Source organism: Pollachius pollachius (assembly GCF_949987615.1).
Source record: "Pollachius pollachius genome assembly, chromosome: 8".
NCBI lineage: Eukaryota > Metazoa > Chordata > Actinopteri > Gadiformes > Gadidae > Pollachius > Pollachius pollachius.
In genome coordinates, this window is record NC_136941.1 from 1352160 (window position 1) to 1370257 (window position 18098).

The window sequence follows — 18098 nt, forward strand, 5'->3', positions numbered from 1 at the left end:
GTTGAAGGGTTAATATTGAGTAAACGGGTTTTCTACCGTGGGGTTGAGATGCGTCCTGTATGCTCCTTCAGGGGCGCTTTGATTCCCCGCCATTTCAACGTTGGCTATTAGCGTGTTTTTGGGGAGATGGCTGTCATTGTTTTATTAAGTGCAGGAGTGGGAGCGGTTTGAAAAGTCGCTCGGGGTCACAGACTGCATTTTGATAGGGCATGTTTTATTTAATGTGTATGGAAATCTTTTTCAAATCAATTAATGGACATCAATAATTGCTTTGCATCCACCCATCCAAGGATAAAGAGCTATTCTTTCTGTTCTTCTCCCATACACTTAGTTGTATAGGTGTCCGTTCCTCCCATTTTGTGAGGGGAACGGAGAGAAAGCGAATGCATTTTTCATTTGGGCCATTTTAACCAGTTTAACCCTTTCCACAGAGGCGTCATCGGAGGACAATCACAGGTGTCACGGCTAATTATCGCTCTGTTTCGGGCAGTAGGCCTGGCCTAAACTAGGGAAGCTAAATCTACTAACATGGCCCGATGCACAAATCCATTATTCGTGTTGTGACACCTGTGATTGACGCAATGATGGTTTTTCTTTTCACTTCTTATTGTGACCCTGACAGTGTTAACACACGCACACACGTCTTCAATTCATTCAACCGCTCCGTCTCAATCTGTGACCTCCACGTCCGTCGTAGTAGGCCTATGCGATCACAACAATGAAATGACACAATAATGGATTAAGCAGCGCTATTCTAACGGCTAATTAAAACAAACAGCCGTTGATTGTACGCTTTGTGATTGTGCCGGCTGGCTGTTCCTCAAGAGCGCGCACACATCCGTTGGTAGGGATGCTGATTGTTTACTCGCGGGGTATTGTGTACCCCCCCCCCCCTGCTCCAGCACTCCGGAGGGAGGGGAACGGAAGGGACACAGCGATGAGTGCCAAAGTCGACATGGACGTTCCAACCAAAGAGCCGGACCGTACGCCACCAGTCTCCTCTTCCTCCACCACCTCCTCCTCCTCCTCTTCCTCCCCCTCGCCCCCCACCGACACCATCCTCGTGTGCAGCAAAGAGGGGACGTCCAAGGGCCCCCTTCCTCCCCCACCACCTCCTCCTCCAGCTCCTTCTCCGTTGACCCCGACGACCACCACGGCTCTGCTCCTTCCAGGTGAGGGGGGGGCCTGGCCCCTATGTGTTGGTGGCAGGCTGCCCGGGTGGGGACTACCACTCTGTGGTTCCTCATCAGGATGTATGGGGAACTTTAGGGTTCTCAACCAGAGGGGCGAGAGCCCATTTGGGCACCTGGGATTTGGGTACGGGACCAAAATGTATAGGCTGGCTTCTTCTCTTTTAGCTCCTTCCTCAAGATGAATAAATCGTTTATTTCTTGCTGTGTGTATCTAAAGGACTTCACCCGATTGTTCTTTTCCCCACCAAGCTGTAGTCCTACCCGGTCATCAAAAGCTGGAGGTGACTTCAGCCACTGTGGTGGCAGAGCCCGGGAAAGTGGGCGGGGTTATAGAGGCGACCACACCCACAGCCCAGGTGGGCGGGGCCTGCAGCATTGTCCACGTACTGGAGTGGAAGGAGGGAATGACTCTTCTGCCCACCACTAACCTTAAAGTAAGTTTTTCCGTCCTCGCACTGTGATTGTAATGTTGTCATGCATGTTTACAGAATAATATAGAATTATTTATTAATCAAACGGACGAGTGCAATACCAAAAATTTGAATTGAATTCCGTTTTACGGAATTATGAATGTGACTCTTATTAACCCATTGATGCTGAATCGGTGGGCCTGTTTGTGTGCATGTGTGTGCGTGTGTGTATGTGTGTGCATGTAGTTCTGTGTTGGCGATGTGGGAACACTGAGCACGCTGATCACCCCGGGGATCGCCACCAGCACCCCCCAACCAGCCGCCGGGGCTTCTGGGAAATCTGCAGCTGCAGAGGGGGCAGCAGTGACCACGACAGGTAGCGGCCCCAGTTGTTCACCTAGCCTGCTGTGGGAGTAATGGTTTTTACTGGGATTACCACCAGTACACACTGGGCTACTTAGTATTTTCGAATCTCAGTGTATTTATTTTGTTTTTGTTATTGTCTGTTAATCAAATGCATATTTCTACTTGTGTGTAGAATCATTGTGGTGTACAGTGAGATAGGTAGGTGGTAAACGGACTTGTTTCTGTTGGCGTTCACACACAGCCTCAGTACCTAGAGGAACTTCCCATTCCTCCAGGCCCGGCTCCACCAGATCAGATAAAGTAAGACGAATGGGCCAATTATGGTCCAGTGTTACCACTTCCTCAAGTCCGATAGTGAGTCAGAGCATTTGTCATCCAATACGAGTACCAATATGATCCCTGTGCAGACTTTACCCAAGGTCACGGAGAGGTCATTAGAATGGAACACTAAACAAACACTAAACGTCTGTGTGAATCTGGTCAATGTTTAATATTTAATGTGGACAGTGTTTTAGCCCCATATCGGACTAATTCTACAATCGTAAAGTACTTCTTCATGCGTGTTTAAACTCGCGGATACTTTTTTTGGTATTAAATATTAATTCATAATGTATGCTCATGGAAAGAAGATTTATTTAGTTTTTTTCTTCCGGGAAGTGCTAAAAAAGCGAAATAATGTAGTTATATGGTGCGCATCGCAGGAATAGATTGTAAGGGGTGGGCCTACCTAGGCACCCTGATACAAGGCAGCAAGGGGATTTCAACCGGCACGCTGCCAAGACCGCTAGCTAGCCTATTGGTGTATTCCCCTTGTGGTGCATGTGCGTCAGATTTAGTATTTCAATCCGTGTGCACGTTGCGTTTCTAATATGAGTGACAGTTATACCGAGCTGCACAACATGAATATAGTCCACACACGGATTTGATGCATTTGCGTCAAATAAAGTATTTTGGTGTGCAGGCACCATAGCGTTACAAAAATTGTCGAGCTGTTATTCTAAGACGCACAACATGAAAATATAGTCTTTACACAGAGTTGCTGCATGCCCCCCCACTCGTTCACTAATGGAGGGCCAACTAAGTGTTTATTGTCCAAATATTAGAGAATCCCAACAAAACAGCAGATACTGAAGTTATTAATGTCATTAACATCTCAAAATGTTAGTCTTTTTGGGTTTTTTTGGGGTTGAAGGATAGATTTATAGATATAGAACTGGTCTGTTGAACTGGTCGGTTGAACTGGTCGGTTGAACTGGTCAGTTGAACCGGTTAGTTGAACTGGTCAGTTGAACTGGTCTGTTGAACTGGTCAGTTGAACTGGTCTGTTGAACTGGTCTGTTGAACTGGTTGGCTGTGATTGGTCAAAGCTCTACGGTTTCCATGGTCCCGCTCCAGACGTGTCGGCAGCGCCCGCCGTCCCGGTTTGCGGCCCCCCAGTGGAGGCGGTGAAGGCGGGGGTCCCGGTGAAGGCGGGGGTCCCGGTGAAGGCGGGGGTCCCGGCCGGCCCGCGGCAGCAGAACCACGAACCCAGAGCCCAGCGGACCTACCCAGAGGAGCTGCGCAGGGAACCAATCACAGAGAAGTACTGAACACGACACGACACACATAACACAACACAACACAACACAACATAACATAACATACATAACACAACCCAACACAATCCAACACAACACAACACAACATAAAATAACATTACATACATAACACAACCCAACACAACCCAACACAACACAACACAACACAACATAACATTACATACATAACACAACCCAACACAACACAACATAACATTACATACATAACACAACATAACATTACATACATAACACAACCCAACACAACATAACATAACACAACATATCATTACATACATAACACAACAAAACATAACTGACATAACATTACAGACATAACACAACCCAACACAACATAACATAACTGATGTAACATAACATACATAACACAACCCAACACAACATAACATAACTTACATAACATAACACAACATATCTGACATAACATAACACAACACAACATAATGCTCATCCCTAATCGAGCCGATTCCTGTCGCTCAACAGTGACTGTTAGCATACCTGCCGCTCCCTCGCATTATAGCTTTGGGTTGTTACATTAAAATGAAACACAAGCAAACACACACACACACACACACACACACACACGTCACACACACACAGTCATGATGATAATCATATCCATATGGCCTTTTACAGACTAATCTGAACCTCAAACTAAATGATCAATGGGAATCTTACACTACTCAACACTGTAGAAGTCTAGCCGGAGTATAACTGTGAAGGCTTAGCTCCAGCAGGGTGGATTGTTTACGTGAGGACAATCACGTCATGGAACAGTCACACTCCTTCTTAGAGGATTGTATTTACTATATCCTGAGTGTGGCGGCTAGGCCGGCGAGGCCCTGCTCCCGTCCAACTCCATCTCCTACTCTCACACCTCACCGATGGACACTCAGGCCCCGTCCACACGGAAACCGTTTCTTTGTGAAAACGCACGTCGTCTTGTGCGTTTCCGGGGGCCGAAAACACGCTTTTTTTGAAGCCAGGTGCCAGGGTGGAAAAGATAAAAAAACATCCCTATGCATATTCGTGTTTGGATTCGTGTGGTCGTCTGATACGCAGGTGATGACGTCGTCGCCCTCCCACCAGCTGGGCACCATTTAGGGCTTCTGTCTAATATTTTTTGTTTGATTTGTATAAATTTTTGTAGCTTTAAATACAACCCCTTGGTCAATTGAATTACTAACTGACATTAAAAATTATTTTCTGCTCAAGCTGAAAGGTTTAAAAACTGCTCCTCCTCCTCAACTGTTTGTTTGTATACAGTGCGCAGGCTGGATGCCATTCTCTGGCGATGTCTTCGTCCCTTTTTTGTGGAGAACCAGCACCACAGAGTGGCCTTGAATACGTACTACAGCGTTTCCGCAGCTAGTTGCGTTTTTGCAATGAGTCCGTCATACCGGAGATATTCCTGAAAAGCAGCCACGGAAAACGGAGGGGAAAAGATCGTTTTTCGCCCGCGTGGACGGGGCCTCAGTCTCCCAGCCTACCCCCCTACCCTCCTGCCCCCCCCGGCCCTGTGTCCGGTCGGGGTATCACCAGGGGGTCTCCGGTGGTGGGACCTCCAGGTTCGGAGGAGCAGGGCAGAGAAGAACCTGTCCTCCACACTCTTCCTCTCCCAGGTCCACTCCTGGTTTCTCTTCCGTCCCCACGTGTTCAATAACACCCCCCCCCCCCCCCCCAGGCGGATCATCGGCGTGGAGAAGATCCCGGCGGGCGGCCGCGTCCCCTCCCTCAACCCGGACCACCTGAAGCCCATGAGGAAGAGGAAGAGGAAGGAGTACCTCAGCCCCTCGGAGGACGACTCGGACATGGAGGCCGGGGTAGGCGTGGTCCTGAGTCTGTTGCCGTGACGCCCGCGCTGCGGTGGAACGCGCTGACCCCCGCTCTGTTTCATCTCTCCCCCCAGGAGGAGAAAGCAGACGACTGTAAGACGGACAGCCGACACATCAGAGGAGGTGAAGACCCTTCCTCCCTCCCTTCCTCTCTCACTTCCTCCCTTCATTCCTCCCCTCCCTCGTCCCTTCCCTCCTCCCTTCCTTCCTCCCTCCCTTCCTTCCTCCCTTCCTGCCTCCCTTACTTCCTCCCTTCCCTCCTCCCTTCCTTCCTCCCTTCCCTCCTCCCTTCCTTCCTTCCTCCCTTCCCTCCTCCCTTCCTTCCTCCCTTACTTCCTCCCTTCCCTCCTCCCTTCCTTCCTTCCTCCCTTCCTTCCTCCCTTCCCTCCTCCCTTCCCTCCTCCCTTGCTGCCCATCTCCCATCCCTCCCTCCCATCCATTCTCCCTAACCCCCATCTGACCGCAAGTAACCTTGAGCTCCTGATATATTTGAGTACACTAGGGTACCTGGGGCGATCCCCCTCCTTATCGGGGTACTGGGGGGCGACCCCCCTCCTTATCGGGGTACTGGGGTCGACCCCCCTCCTAATCGGGGTACTATGATACTGGGGGCGACCCCCCTCCTTAACGGGGTAATGGGGGTGACCCCCTCCTTAACGGGGTACTGGGGGCGACCCCCCTCCTTAACGGGGTACTGGGGTAATGGGGGTGACCCCCTCCTTAACGGGGTACTGGGGGCGACCCCCCTCCTTAACGGGGTACTGGGGTAATGGGGGTGACCCCCTCCTTAACGGGGTACTGGGTCAATGGGGTGGCCCCCTCCTCAATGGGGTACTTGGGGTGACCATGTCCATGTAGTTTGAAGTGAGTCAGGGCCTTTGCTGTAAGGCCGTGGAGTCGTCCGTCCAGCAGCTAACAGCTAACGGCTCACAGCTAACAGCTAACGGCTCACAGCTAACAGCTAACAGTTAACTGCTACCTGCTAACAGCTCACAGCTAATGGCTCACAGCTAACTGCTCACAGCTAACTGCTAACAGCTCACGCCTCACGGCTAACAGCTCACGGCTAACAGTTAACTGCTACCTGCTAACAGCTCACAGCTAACGGCTAACGGCTAATGGCCGGCCTCTGTGCCGTCTCCCTCCAGCGGGGGACAGTAAGACGGAGCAGTGGACCTGGAGCGAGTACCTGCAGGACTGCAGCGCCATCGCAGCGCCCGACCAGCTCTTCCAGGAGGTCTGTGTGCGCGTGCGTGTGTGTGCGTGTGTGTGTGTTTGTGTGCGTGAGTGTGTGTGTGAGTGTGTGTGTGTGCAGGGTGACCCTTCTTGTTTCCTGTTTCTTTACCCCCTTCCCTGATGTAGGTTAACTGAGGTAAACTGAAGCGGCTGAAGCAGTCACATCGATCAGTACATGATGATATATATGTATTCTATAAATACATTCTTTAAATCATCAATATTCTGTTATCTGTTGCTTGTTGAACGTTGATTCTCATCGTAATGTCTGTTCTATTTCTTCTTGTGTGTGTGTGTGTGCGTGAGTGCACGTGCATGCATGCGTGTGCGAGTGCGTGTGCGTGCATGCATGCATGTGTGTGCATATGTGTGTGTGTGTGCGTGTGTGCGTACGTGCATGCGTATGTGTGTGTGTGTGTGCATACGTGCATGTCTGCGTGCATGCATGTTTGTGCGTGTGTGTGCATGCATGTGTGTGCGTGTGTGTGCATGCATGTGTGTGCGTGTGTGTGTCCGTGCGTGTGTGTGTGTGTGTGTCCGTGCGTGTGTGTGCATGTGTGCGTGTGTGTGGGTGCATGTGTGTGTGTGTGTGTGTGTGTGTGTGTGTGTGTGTGTGTGTGTGTGTGTGTGTGTGTGTGTGTGTGTGTGTGTGTGTGTGTGTGTGTGCGCGAACAGGCCCAGCGCGTCCCGACTGTGAAGAGCAGCTTCAAACAGGGGATGAAGCTGGAGGGCATCGACCCCCAGCACCCCTCCATGTACTTCGTCCTGACGGTGGCTGAGGTGAGGGCCACAGACAGACAGACAGACAGACAGACAGACAGACAGACAGACAGACAGACAGACAGCATCCCCTCCCCCAATGGGTGCTTTTATTTTGAAGCTGAGGTTTTTCCACTCTTTTACGAAGAGGAGAGTCAGGATCTTGAATCCGGTGTGTAGAGATTAAATCGGAGTTGAAGATTATATCCGATGAGATGTTTTCTCTATCTCCGAATTTGATTGGTTTGACGTTTTTTCCGGTGCGCTTTTCGACAAAAGCTTAGTGTTCATCCATAGCTCAGCTTAGCGAGTACACGATAAACTTACAACCAATCAAAACAGCCCCTCGGCGGACCTCTTGGTGTAACTGTACCCCCCCCCCCCCCTCAGGTCTGTGGCTACCGGCTGCGTCTCCACTTCGACGGCTACTCCGACTGCCACGACTTCTGGGTCAACGCCAACTCGCCGGACGTGCACCAGGCGGGCTGGTGTGAGAGCACCGGACACAAGCTGTACACGCCCAAAGGTGAGCGCCCGCACCCGGACATCTCCAACAGGGCGTCTCCTTTTAAGGGCTTGATCCTTTTTATGGTAGAGTGAGATAGACGGGGAGGTGTGGGAGAGAGAGGGGAGGACGTGTAGCAAAGGACCACGGGCAGGATTCGAACCCGGGTCGCTGCGGTCAGGACCGGGCCCTAAAGGTACACGCTCTCCCCGGTGAACCACCAGGGGGCGACCTTAGCGGACGCTTTTGTCCAAAGGGATTTACAACGGTTCATGCACACATTCACACACCGACGTCAGAGTCAGCCACGCAGGGCGACAGCCAGCTCTTCGGGAGCAGTCAGGGTGAGGCGTCTCGATCATCTCTGCACTCAGCTAGGAGGAGTCGGGGGTCGAGCTAGCAACCTTACGGTCACAGGTCAAGCCGCTCTACCTCCTGAGCCACTGCCGCCCTGAGCTGCTCATCGTGGAAGGTGATTGGTCCAAGGTGAAAGGCTGCTCCCCATAGGAAGTGGCTTCTAGCCTAGGCGATAGTATAATAATAATAATGCATCAAATTGATATTGCGCTTTTCCAAACGCTCAAAGACGCTTTTTACCAGGGTTACCAAATGTTCACGGTAACCGTGGTGAATTAAAACAGCTCGTCTCCGATTGGACACGGGCGCCACCTGCCTCTGTCGATACGATTTCATGTTCCCTGGTACGACGCCATCACAGCGTTACATGAATAAACACAGCTTTAAGTGTGAGTATCTTGTGCTTAAAGGTCCCATGACATGCCACCAGGTGGGAGTGTGGTTAGCAGTTACAAGCCCTTTTGAAAACGCTGCTCATCTAACCGTCACACATCGGGGTAAACCGCCCACTTGTGATGTCATAATTAGCCAGATTTTCAAAACGGCTTGTAACGGCTAATCACACTCACACATATATTATGTGAGTATAATGTGTGTGTGTGTGTGTGTGTGTGTGTGTTTGCTTTTCTTCAGGCTGTAAAGAGGAGGAGTTCACGTGGAACAACTACCTGAAGATGACTAAAGCACAAGTGGCACCCAAGGAGCTGTTTGCAACTCCAGGAAGAGTATGTTCAAAAACCAAATGAACACAGTTATCAAATCCTGCAGGAACACTCATTACAAATGATTCATTTGTGTGTGTGTGCGTGCATGTGTGTGCGTGCTTGTGGGCATGTGTGTGTTTTCATGTGCGTGCGTTTGTGTAATGGAGGAGGAATATGTTCAAAAACGAAATGAATACAGTTATCAAATCCTGTAGGAATACTCAATGTAAATTCATTTTTCTCTTACATTTATTACAACATATTTATATAATGCAGTTCAATACAATGATGGCACCCAGTTCTTACTTTCTGTAGTAACTGTTTCTTGGTATAAGGCCAGTGTAGTGGAGGTGATGACCTGTCTGTCTGTGGTCAGACAGCCATGCAGTGGAGGTGATGACCTGTCTGTCTGCTCAGATTGACATGCATTGGAGGTGATAACCTGTCTTGTCTGTGGTCAGATCGACATGCAGTGTGGGTGATGACCTGTCTGTCTGTAGCCAGACAGACACACAGTGGAGGTGATGACCTGTCTGTCTGCTCAGATTGACATGCATTGGATGTGCTGACCTGTCTGTCTGTGGTCAGACAGACATGCGGTGGGGGTGATGACCTGTCTGTCTGTCTGCTCAGATTGACATGCAGTGCGGTTGATGACCTGTCTGTCTGTGGTCAGATCGACCTGCATTGGAGGTGCTGACCTGTCTGTCTGCTCAGATCGACATGCAGTGCGGGTGATGACCTGTCTGTCAGTGGAGGTGCTGACCTGTCTGTCTGCTCAGATCAACATGCAGTGCGGGTGATGACCTGTCTGTCAGTGGAGGTGCTGACCTGTCTGTCTGTGGTCAGACAGACAGACGGTTGAGGTGCAGACCTGTCTGTCTGTGGAGGTGCTGACCTGTCTGTCTGCTCAGATCGACATGCAGTGCGGGTGATGACCTGTCTGTCAGTGGAGGTGCTGACCTGTCTGTCTGTGGTCAGACAGACAGACGGTTTTGGTGCAGACCTGTCTGTCTGTGGAGGTGCTGACCCGTCTGTCTGCTCAGATCGACATGCCGGGCGGGTACAGACCTGTCTGTCAGTGGAGGTGCTGACCTGTCTGTCTGTGGTCAGACAGACAGACGGTTGAGGTGCAGACCTGTCTGTCTGGGGAGGTGCTGACCCGTCTGTCTGCTCAGATCGACATGCCGGGCGGGTACAGACCTGTCTGTCAGTGGAGGTGCTGACCTGTCTGTCTGTGGTCAGACAGACAGACGGTTGAGGTGCAGACCTGTCTGTCTGTGGAGGTGCTGACCCGTCTGTCTGCTCAGATCGACATGCCGGGCGGGTACAGACCTGTCTGTCAGTGGAGGTGCTGACCTGTCTGTCTGTGGTCAGACAGACAGACGGTTGAGGTGCAGACCTGTCTGTCTGGGGAGGTGCTGACCCGTCTGTCTGCTCAGATCGACATGCCGGGCGGGTTCGAGGTGGGCATGAAGCTGGAGGCCGTCGACCGCATGAACCCCTCCCTCATCTGCGTAGCAACCGTAACCGACGTGGTGGACGACCACTTCCTGGTCCACTTTGACAACTGGGACGACACCTATGACTACTGGTGAGGCTCTGGCAAACCAGTAGGAAACAATGTCGCGATATAAATATTGTCCTGTTTATACGTGTAATAATATACATTTATACGATCGGTTTTCATCTATAGTGTTACTCGAAATTCCAGCACATTTTGTGAAACCACCGGGTCTTGCTGAGCAGACCCCCCCCTCTGTCTTTTAACTCCTCCTCATCTGTAACCTGTAACAGGTGTGATGCCAGCAGCCCGTACATCCATCCGATTGGCTGGTGCCAGGAGAGGAACCTCCCCCTCACTCCACCCCAAGGTAACGCCTGACCCCGCCCACCCCTACAAAACACGCGCTTAATGTGTTTACTGTAACGTGTTTAATGTCATGTGTTTAATGTGATATGTTTACTGTAACGTGTTTAATGTGTTTACTGTAACGTGTTTAATATGTTTACTGTAACGTGTTTAATATGTTTAATGTAATGTGTTTAATGTGATATGTTTACTGTAACGTGTTTAATGTGTTTACTGTAACGTGTTTAATGTGTTTACTGTAACGTGTTTAATATGTTTAATGTAGTGTGTTTAATGTGATATGTTTACTGTAACGTGTTTAATGTGTTTACTGTAACGTGTTTAATATGTTTAATGTAATGTGTTTAATGTGATATGTTTACTGTAACGTGTTTAATGTGTTTACTGTAACGTGTTTAATGTGTTTACTGTAACGTGTTTAATATGTTTAATGTAGTGTGTTTAATGTGATATGTTTACTGTAACGTGTTTAATGTGTGTTATGTGATGTATTTAATGTGTGTTATGTGATGTGTTTAGTGTATTTAAGGTGTGTTATGTGATGTGTTTAATGTATTTAATGTGTGTTATGTGATGTGTTTACTGTAATGTGTTTAATGTATTTAATGTGTGTTATGTGATGTGTTTACTGTAATGTGTTTAATGTATTTAATGTGTGTTATGTGATGTGTTTACTGTAATGTGTTTAATGTATTTAATGTGTGTTATGTGATGTGTTTAATGTATTTAATGTGTGTTATGTGATGTGTTTACTGTAATGTGTTTAATGTATTTAATGTGTGTTATGTGATGTGTTTTCTGTAATGTGTTTCATGTATTTAATGTGTGTTATGTGATGTGTTTAATGTATTTAATGTGTGTTATGTGATGTGTTTAATGTATTTAATGTGTGTTATGTGATGTGTTTCGTGTTCTCGCTGTGCTCCAGATTACCCCGAGCCCGACCGCTTCTCCTGGTCGCGGTATCTGGACGAGACCGGTTCCACCGCGGTCGTCGCTGAAGCCTTCAACGTGGTACAGAACCATGAACCTTATTGCACCCTTCAACGGACACTAATGATAATAATACGGATAATATATATCAACATCTTAAAAAACAAAGTTATTGCTACTGTGTATATTTTTGAGAAAAAACTGTGTGTGTCCGTGTGTTGTGTGTGTGTGCATGTGTGTATGCATGTGTGTGTGTCTGTGTGTGTGCGTTCCTGCATGTTTGTCTGTCTGCATGTATGTTTGTGTGTGTGTGTGTGTGTGTCTGTGTGCATTTGTGTGTGTGTGTGTGAGCCTTTCTGCGTGCATGCATGTGCATCTGTTTGCGTGTGTGTGTCTGCGGGTGTGTACGGCCTGTGTGCGTGCATGCATGTTTGTCTGCGTGTGTGTGTCTGTGTGTGTGTGTGGCGTGTGTGCGTGCATGCATGTGCGTCTGTGTGTCTGCCTGTGCGTCCAGCGGGCGGCCCATGACTTCCAGGTGCAGATGAAGCTGGAGGCGGTGGACAAGAGGAGCCCGGGGCTGATCAGAGTGGCCACGGTGGAGGAGGTGGACACACACCGCATCAAGGTACCCCCCCGTGGCTCATAGGGAACCCCCCCCGTGGCTCATAGGGATTATACTTTACTGATGCAATTTGACCCTTCAGCTATTCACTATAAGGATATGAATTAGGTAGAAATGAAAAACTTCCTTCCTTCACAAAGAATCGTTGTTCAGCCCAGAGACTTTAGGCTGCATGTAGAAACTAGTGGTGTCTTTTGTATTGTCTATTTGATTTATAAGCTATTAGGTCTGCAGTCAACACAGAGATTGCATTGATGTGTGTGTGTGTGTGTGTGTGTGTGTGTGTGTGTGTGTGTGTGTGTGTGTGTGTGTGTGTGTGTTTGTGTGTGCGCGAGCGTTTGCGCCACTCAGGTGCACTACGACGGCTGGAGCCACGTGTATGACGAGTGGATGGACTCGGACCACCCGGACATCCACCCGGTGGGCTGGTGCGAGGCCACCGGCCACCCCCTCAAAGTACCGCCCAGCGACCCCAAAACACAGAGCTCCCACGGTTAGAGAGCCGCCCGCACGCACGCACACACTCACTCACTCACTCACTCACTCACCCTCTCTCTCTCACTCACTCACTCACTCACTCACTCACTCACTCACTCACCCTCTCTCTCTCTCTCTCTCTCTCTCTCTCTCTCTCTCTCTCTCTCTCTCTCTCTCACCCACCCTCTCTCTCTCTCACTCACTCACTCACCCTCTCTCTCTCTCTCTCTCACTCACTCACTCACTCACTCACTCACTCACTCACTCACTCACTCACTCACTCACCCTCTCTCTCTCTCTCTCTCTCTCTCTCTCTCTCTCACCCACCCTCTCTCTCTCACTCACTCACTCACTCACTCACTCACTCACCCTCTCTCTCTCTCTCTCTCACTCACTCACTCACTCACTCACTCACTCACTCACTCACTCACTCACTCACTCACCCACCCTCTCTCTCTCTCTCTCTCTCTCTCTCTCTCTCACCCACCCTCTCTCTCTCTCTCACTCACTCACTCACTCACTCACTCACTCACCCACCCTCTCTCTCTCTCTCTCTCTCACTCACTCACTCACTCACTCACTCACCTGTTTCGAACTGATTATGATAAGATAATTGATCCCAGATTCGATTTGTATTGTATTGGTATGGGTATTGTATTGATGTGTCCAACAGCAACACCGTCAAGAACGATGTGGTCTTTGTTTGTATGTGTGTGCGTGCATGTCTGCGTGCATGTGTGTTCATGTGCGTGTGTGTGTGTGGGTGTAGGTCCAAAGGAGATCCCTGCCATTGGCCAGTCCAGTTTTCCCGCCTCTGCGCCGTGTAAACCAATCAGCCACCCGAGAACCAACAAGTACAGCTTCCACCACCGGTCAGACGCCTTCCAGATTCTCCCTCCCATCAAACTCCGTCCCGGACATGACTGATTCACCGTTTTTATTAATGATGAGTCAGAATCATGTTTTTTGTCAGAAAATAGGATTCAACAACTTGTGATTTACATAACTGTATTGACTGCAGATTGTCCTGAACACAGAGAGAGGCCAAATGTACATTAAGCCCGTCAATCAAAGTCCATCTAAAGCTGCTGTTGACATGTCCCTTCTTATCGTCAGACAACCTTTTCTGTTCCTAGTCTGTCTGGGACACCACATACGCTGGAAGGTTTTAAGTCCCCGGTTTGTTGGAACGCATGCTGCTGTTTTTTTGGGGGAATTTGAGCAACATTTTCTTCTTTTTTTTTATTAAGTGCGTCCACGTTGAAGAATCCTAGTTATCAACCTCTTTCTTCGAGACAGGAAATGTCCAACCCCAGGATGCGACGGTTCCGGCCACGTGACTGGCCGCTTCACTGCCCATCACTGCTTATCCGGCTGCCCATTGGCTGAACGTAACCAGGGAAGACTTAAGGCGGACCTTTCAGACACAGAGTCCAAGAGAAACCTTTTCTTTGGCCAAAGGAACAAAAAGACCCACTACCGTGGCAGGTATGGTGTGTGTGTGTGTGTGTGTGTGTGTGTGTGTGCGCGCGCGTGTGTGTGTGTGTGTGTGTGTGCCCCTGTGTCTGTATGAGTGTCTTTCTGTGATAATACTAATCTTCCTAACTTTTCCGTGGTTAGGATTGGTCGTCCTCCAAAATACAGGAAAAACCAGCAGAGAAGCTACCAGAGTGAGTCTATTCAGCATCTACAGGGTACACACACACACACACACACACGTGTGAAGATGTCTTCCACTTAATAAACACAATAAGGCAAACTGCATTATACAGTGTATTATTATTATATTATAAAAGTATATAATGTATGTATGCATTATTCAATATAAATATATTTTCAATCCAAATAAATTTCCATTCGAAACCAATTCAAATTCCAAGCGTAATGCAAGGTGAAGTAACATACCCAAACACATATCATTATTGTGTGTGTGTGACTGTCCCCACCACATCTCCGCAGACATGACCTCGGAGGGCGTGTACCCGTCCCTGTTCATGTCGGCGCTGACCGTGCAGTCGGACCGCGCCCTGTCCCTCTGCTGGGAACAGCACTGCAAGCTGCTGCCGGGGGTCCAGGGCATCCACGCCAGTCAGGTGGCTGCCTGGAGCATCGACGAGGTGGGCCCCCGCTCTAACTTTAGTCCCAGGCTTCGACGGAGAGGGGCGGCCCTTTATGGTGTTTCCATTTTCGGATGATGTCCGACGTGATGCGTGTTTAGTAGGGCCGGGCGACGATTAACAGCTTTAATTGCGATTAATCGCGTGGTATTGGTGAGTTAACTCGCGATTAATCACACTTTTTAAATTATATTTTAAATCCACTCCAATTGAAGTTAAATGAGATTATCAAATGGAGTGACACATTATCATTCATACCAAATGCAGATGATTGACGGCGAGGCCTTCCTCCTGCTGACCCATAAGCAAAAACTAGACCAATCTTGAGAGAGTTTTATTGACTCACTCAGTTTGGGTTGAATATAAAACTTACGGAACACCGCAGATTTGGGAATTGTAAAACAGGCTGTTAATGAGTACAATTGTAAACCAACAGTTACTACATAAAAGTGTAGTTAAATTCAAATAAGTATGTCCATGTAATCAGGCAGTCACTTCCTGCAAGAGTAATTGAATGTAAAGTAAGTGCAAAACAAAAAGGATATCTGATATGAATGTTGACATTCTGGGGGGGGGAGGGATTTCAGACCCTTAATTCCCGACTGTTATCTCAGGTTCTTCAGGTGTTTTTCAGGCGCGCGCCTCATGACTTTAGGTGTCTGAATGAAGCACAAAGGATACAGGAGGGGCTAGTGGGGTGATTGATGGAGGCCAGGCCGCTATGGACGCTAAAGTTGCCAAAACACGGCGTTGAATGGAGCGTTCTGCGCCTGCATGGAGGCCGCCCGCCGCCCACTGTTGTTATGGAGGAGGAATAATAGAAGTGATAATAATAATAATAATAATAATAGTGATGCAACTCCATTCCAGGTCTTTGGGTTCGTCCTCAATCTGACCGGCTGTGAGGACCAGGCTCGCCTCTTCAAGGATGAGGTGAGCGAACGGTCACAGTATGAATTAATCAGTAGATATGTGCACTGCATGGACTGCCTTTATACTGCGCTTGTATGGCCAGCGAAAAGTCAAAGTGCTTTTCAGTATTTTGTGACGTTCACTGGTCTCGGCCGACCCTGCCGCAGTATCCACAGAACAAGCTACTGTTGGTGTGTGTGGTTGATCCCGAGTGGGAATGTCTCCGCAGATGATTGACGGCGAGGCCTTCCTCCTGCTGACCCAGACGGACATCGTGAAGATCATGAGCATCAAGCTAGGCCCCGCCCTCAAGATCTCCAACGCCATCCTCATGTTCAAGAGCACCGACGAGGGGCTCAAGTGACCCCGCCCCCCTGCGCCGGCTTCACCGGCCGATCATCGTGTGCCAAATCCATCCCATTCCTGAGAAAACAAAAAACGACGACAACAACCACCGCCTCCACCTCCACCCCCCCTTCCCTCCATCCGTCTTGTTTCCCACGCCCATCAGACGAGATGACCCTAACGTTGACGAGATGACCCTGACGATGTGAGATTAATGAGACTACGTTTGGAACAGGGCGGGACAGCTTCTGAAATGAGCTTGCTACAATACACTTTGATTTGCCATAATACAGAGTTCTTTCATTCAGGGTATGAAACTGCGACCTGGTGGATTGTTACACAGAATCAACTGGAAAGTCGTCCTGGAATACCGTTGGGAAAAGGTCAGGGGCTTGCAAAAGATACATGGCTTGTGATTGGACGAACCATCTGTCCGTCACGCATCTCGCAGATCACGTGGTTTCTGCTAGGGCACCGATTGGTCCGAACCGCTGTGGTTTCAGACGCAAGCGCAGCACCTGAAGACCGGCAAGATGGATTCCCGCACAATCGTGATTTCGCGTATGCAGCGCAAGGTGAACAAAAACGGGAAATAAAATAAACTAGAGAGTCGCGACACACTGAGAGACTCCGGCCAAACAGAGGGAAGCGAGGGGGTCAAGCCTTAAAGGCCTGACACCTTTTGTGCAATAAACAAAAAAATACTATGACTGGTGATTTACCGACTGGACGTGTCTGGTTCACGGCATCTTCTTTTCGTCGGGTCTTAAAGACGTCGCAAACTGCTGAAATGGGATTCTACAGCTTTTCTTTGTCTTGGTTTCTCGTTTTCTAGTTAATTAGGTTAACTAAGATATATTGTACATAGAGCGGAACCATGAGGTGGTGGTCACGGACGGCGCAGTATCTTACGTTTGGACAACTTTTCTTTGTTGCGTGCAGAACTATTGCGATCTGAAAATGTGAAATGTTTGGAGCTGTAATCTTGGTATGCAAGTTATTAAAACAATTGTGTTCTTTAATCAAAACCTTACTTAAAAAAAAAAAAACTTATATTGAAGCACAATATTCTTCAATGAAAGACGGAGAGTAGATTACTGTTCTATGAATCGGACATTGGAGTTAAAACGTGTACATTTTAGCACAACCGCCCTGAGCTCTGAAGGTTTTATAGAGGTGCAGCGAGTGGAACTCACTTTTCAATGTCCTCCTTTAATGTGTGTCCAGAAAGATGTTTACATTTTATGTACATACCGTTTTTAAAGGGCTCGCAGACGCTGGAGTATCCCTGTGTGTGTCTCTGTTGGGACGATGGGCTTCAAGATAAACGGGTCACAACTGTCATTGAATCCATGTCAATTAAATGTTTCATTAAACTGTGGACTGGACTTACTAAGGTGTGTGTGTGTGTGTCCGTTTGTGTACAAATGTGTGTACACGTTTGTATGTGTGTACATTTGTCTATTCAGCTGTGTGTGTACGTGCGTGTGAATATTGACTATAAACCAACTCTGGTTTGATCTGCCTGCCCCCTATGGCCTATATCACCGGCAACACCTGACCAGCAGGCTAGTTGTCTTTAACCTCATTTTGTTCCACTGAAGATATAAGAAAAAATGCAAACCACATTGAAATAGTTCAAAAAATATGTTTCGCAAGCATATTAGACAATGTGGAACAGTTTATTACATAAAGAGAGCTTTGCCCTCCTAGTCAAAGGACCTTTCGCGCGCGTGTGCGCGCGCGGGCACGCGCGCCTGTCTGCCTGCCTGTGTGTGTTTGTGCGCTCCAGCACCAGTCGACCTGCCCCTTTTCTTTTCTGTAATATTAATGAATTACTTTGGGGCCGCCCCGAA

General features: G+C 48.6%; 1 protein-coding gene across 1 annotated transcript; it reads left to right on the forward strand.

Annotated features, from left to right (window-relative positions):
• Positions 1-937: 937 nt before the first annotated feature.
• Positions 938-16261, forward strand: l3mbtl1 (L3MBTL histone methyl-lysine binding protein 1; the record flags this gene model as incomplete). Its single annotated transcript, XM_079742155.1, has 21 exons — positions 938-1172; positions 1443-1627; positions 1850-1979; positions 3365-3551; positions 5252-5390; positions 5477-5525; positions 6551-6639; positions 7314-7418; positions 7788-7923; positions 8893-8984; positions 10406-10557; positions 10761-10837; positions 11765-11850; positions 12284-12394; positions 12743-12884; positions 13638-13740; positions 14168-14356; positions 14489-14562; positions 14828-14985; positions 15856-15918; positions 16127-16261. 21 exons carry the CDS (start codon positions 938-940, stop codon positions 16259-16261), a joined length of 2637 nt encoding a protein of 878 aa, XP_079598281.1.
• Positions 16262-18098: the final 1837 nt, after the last annotated feature.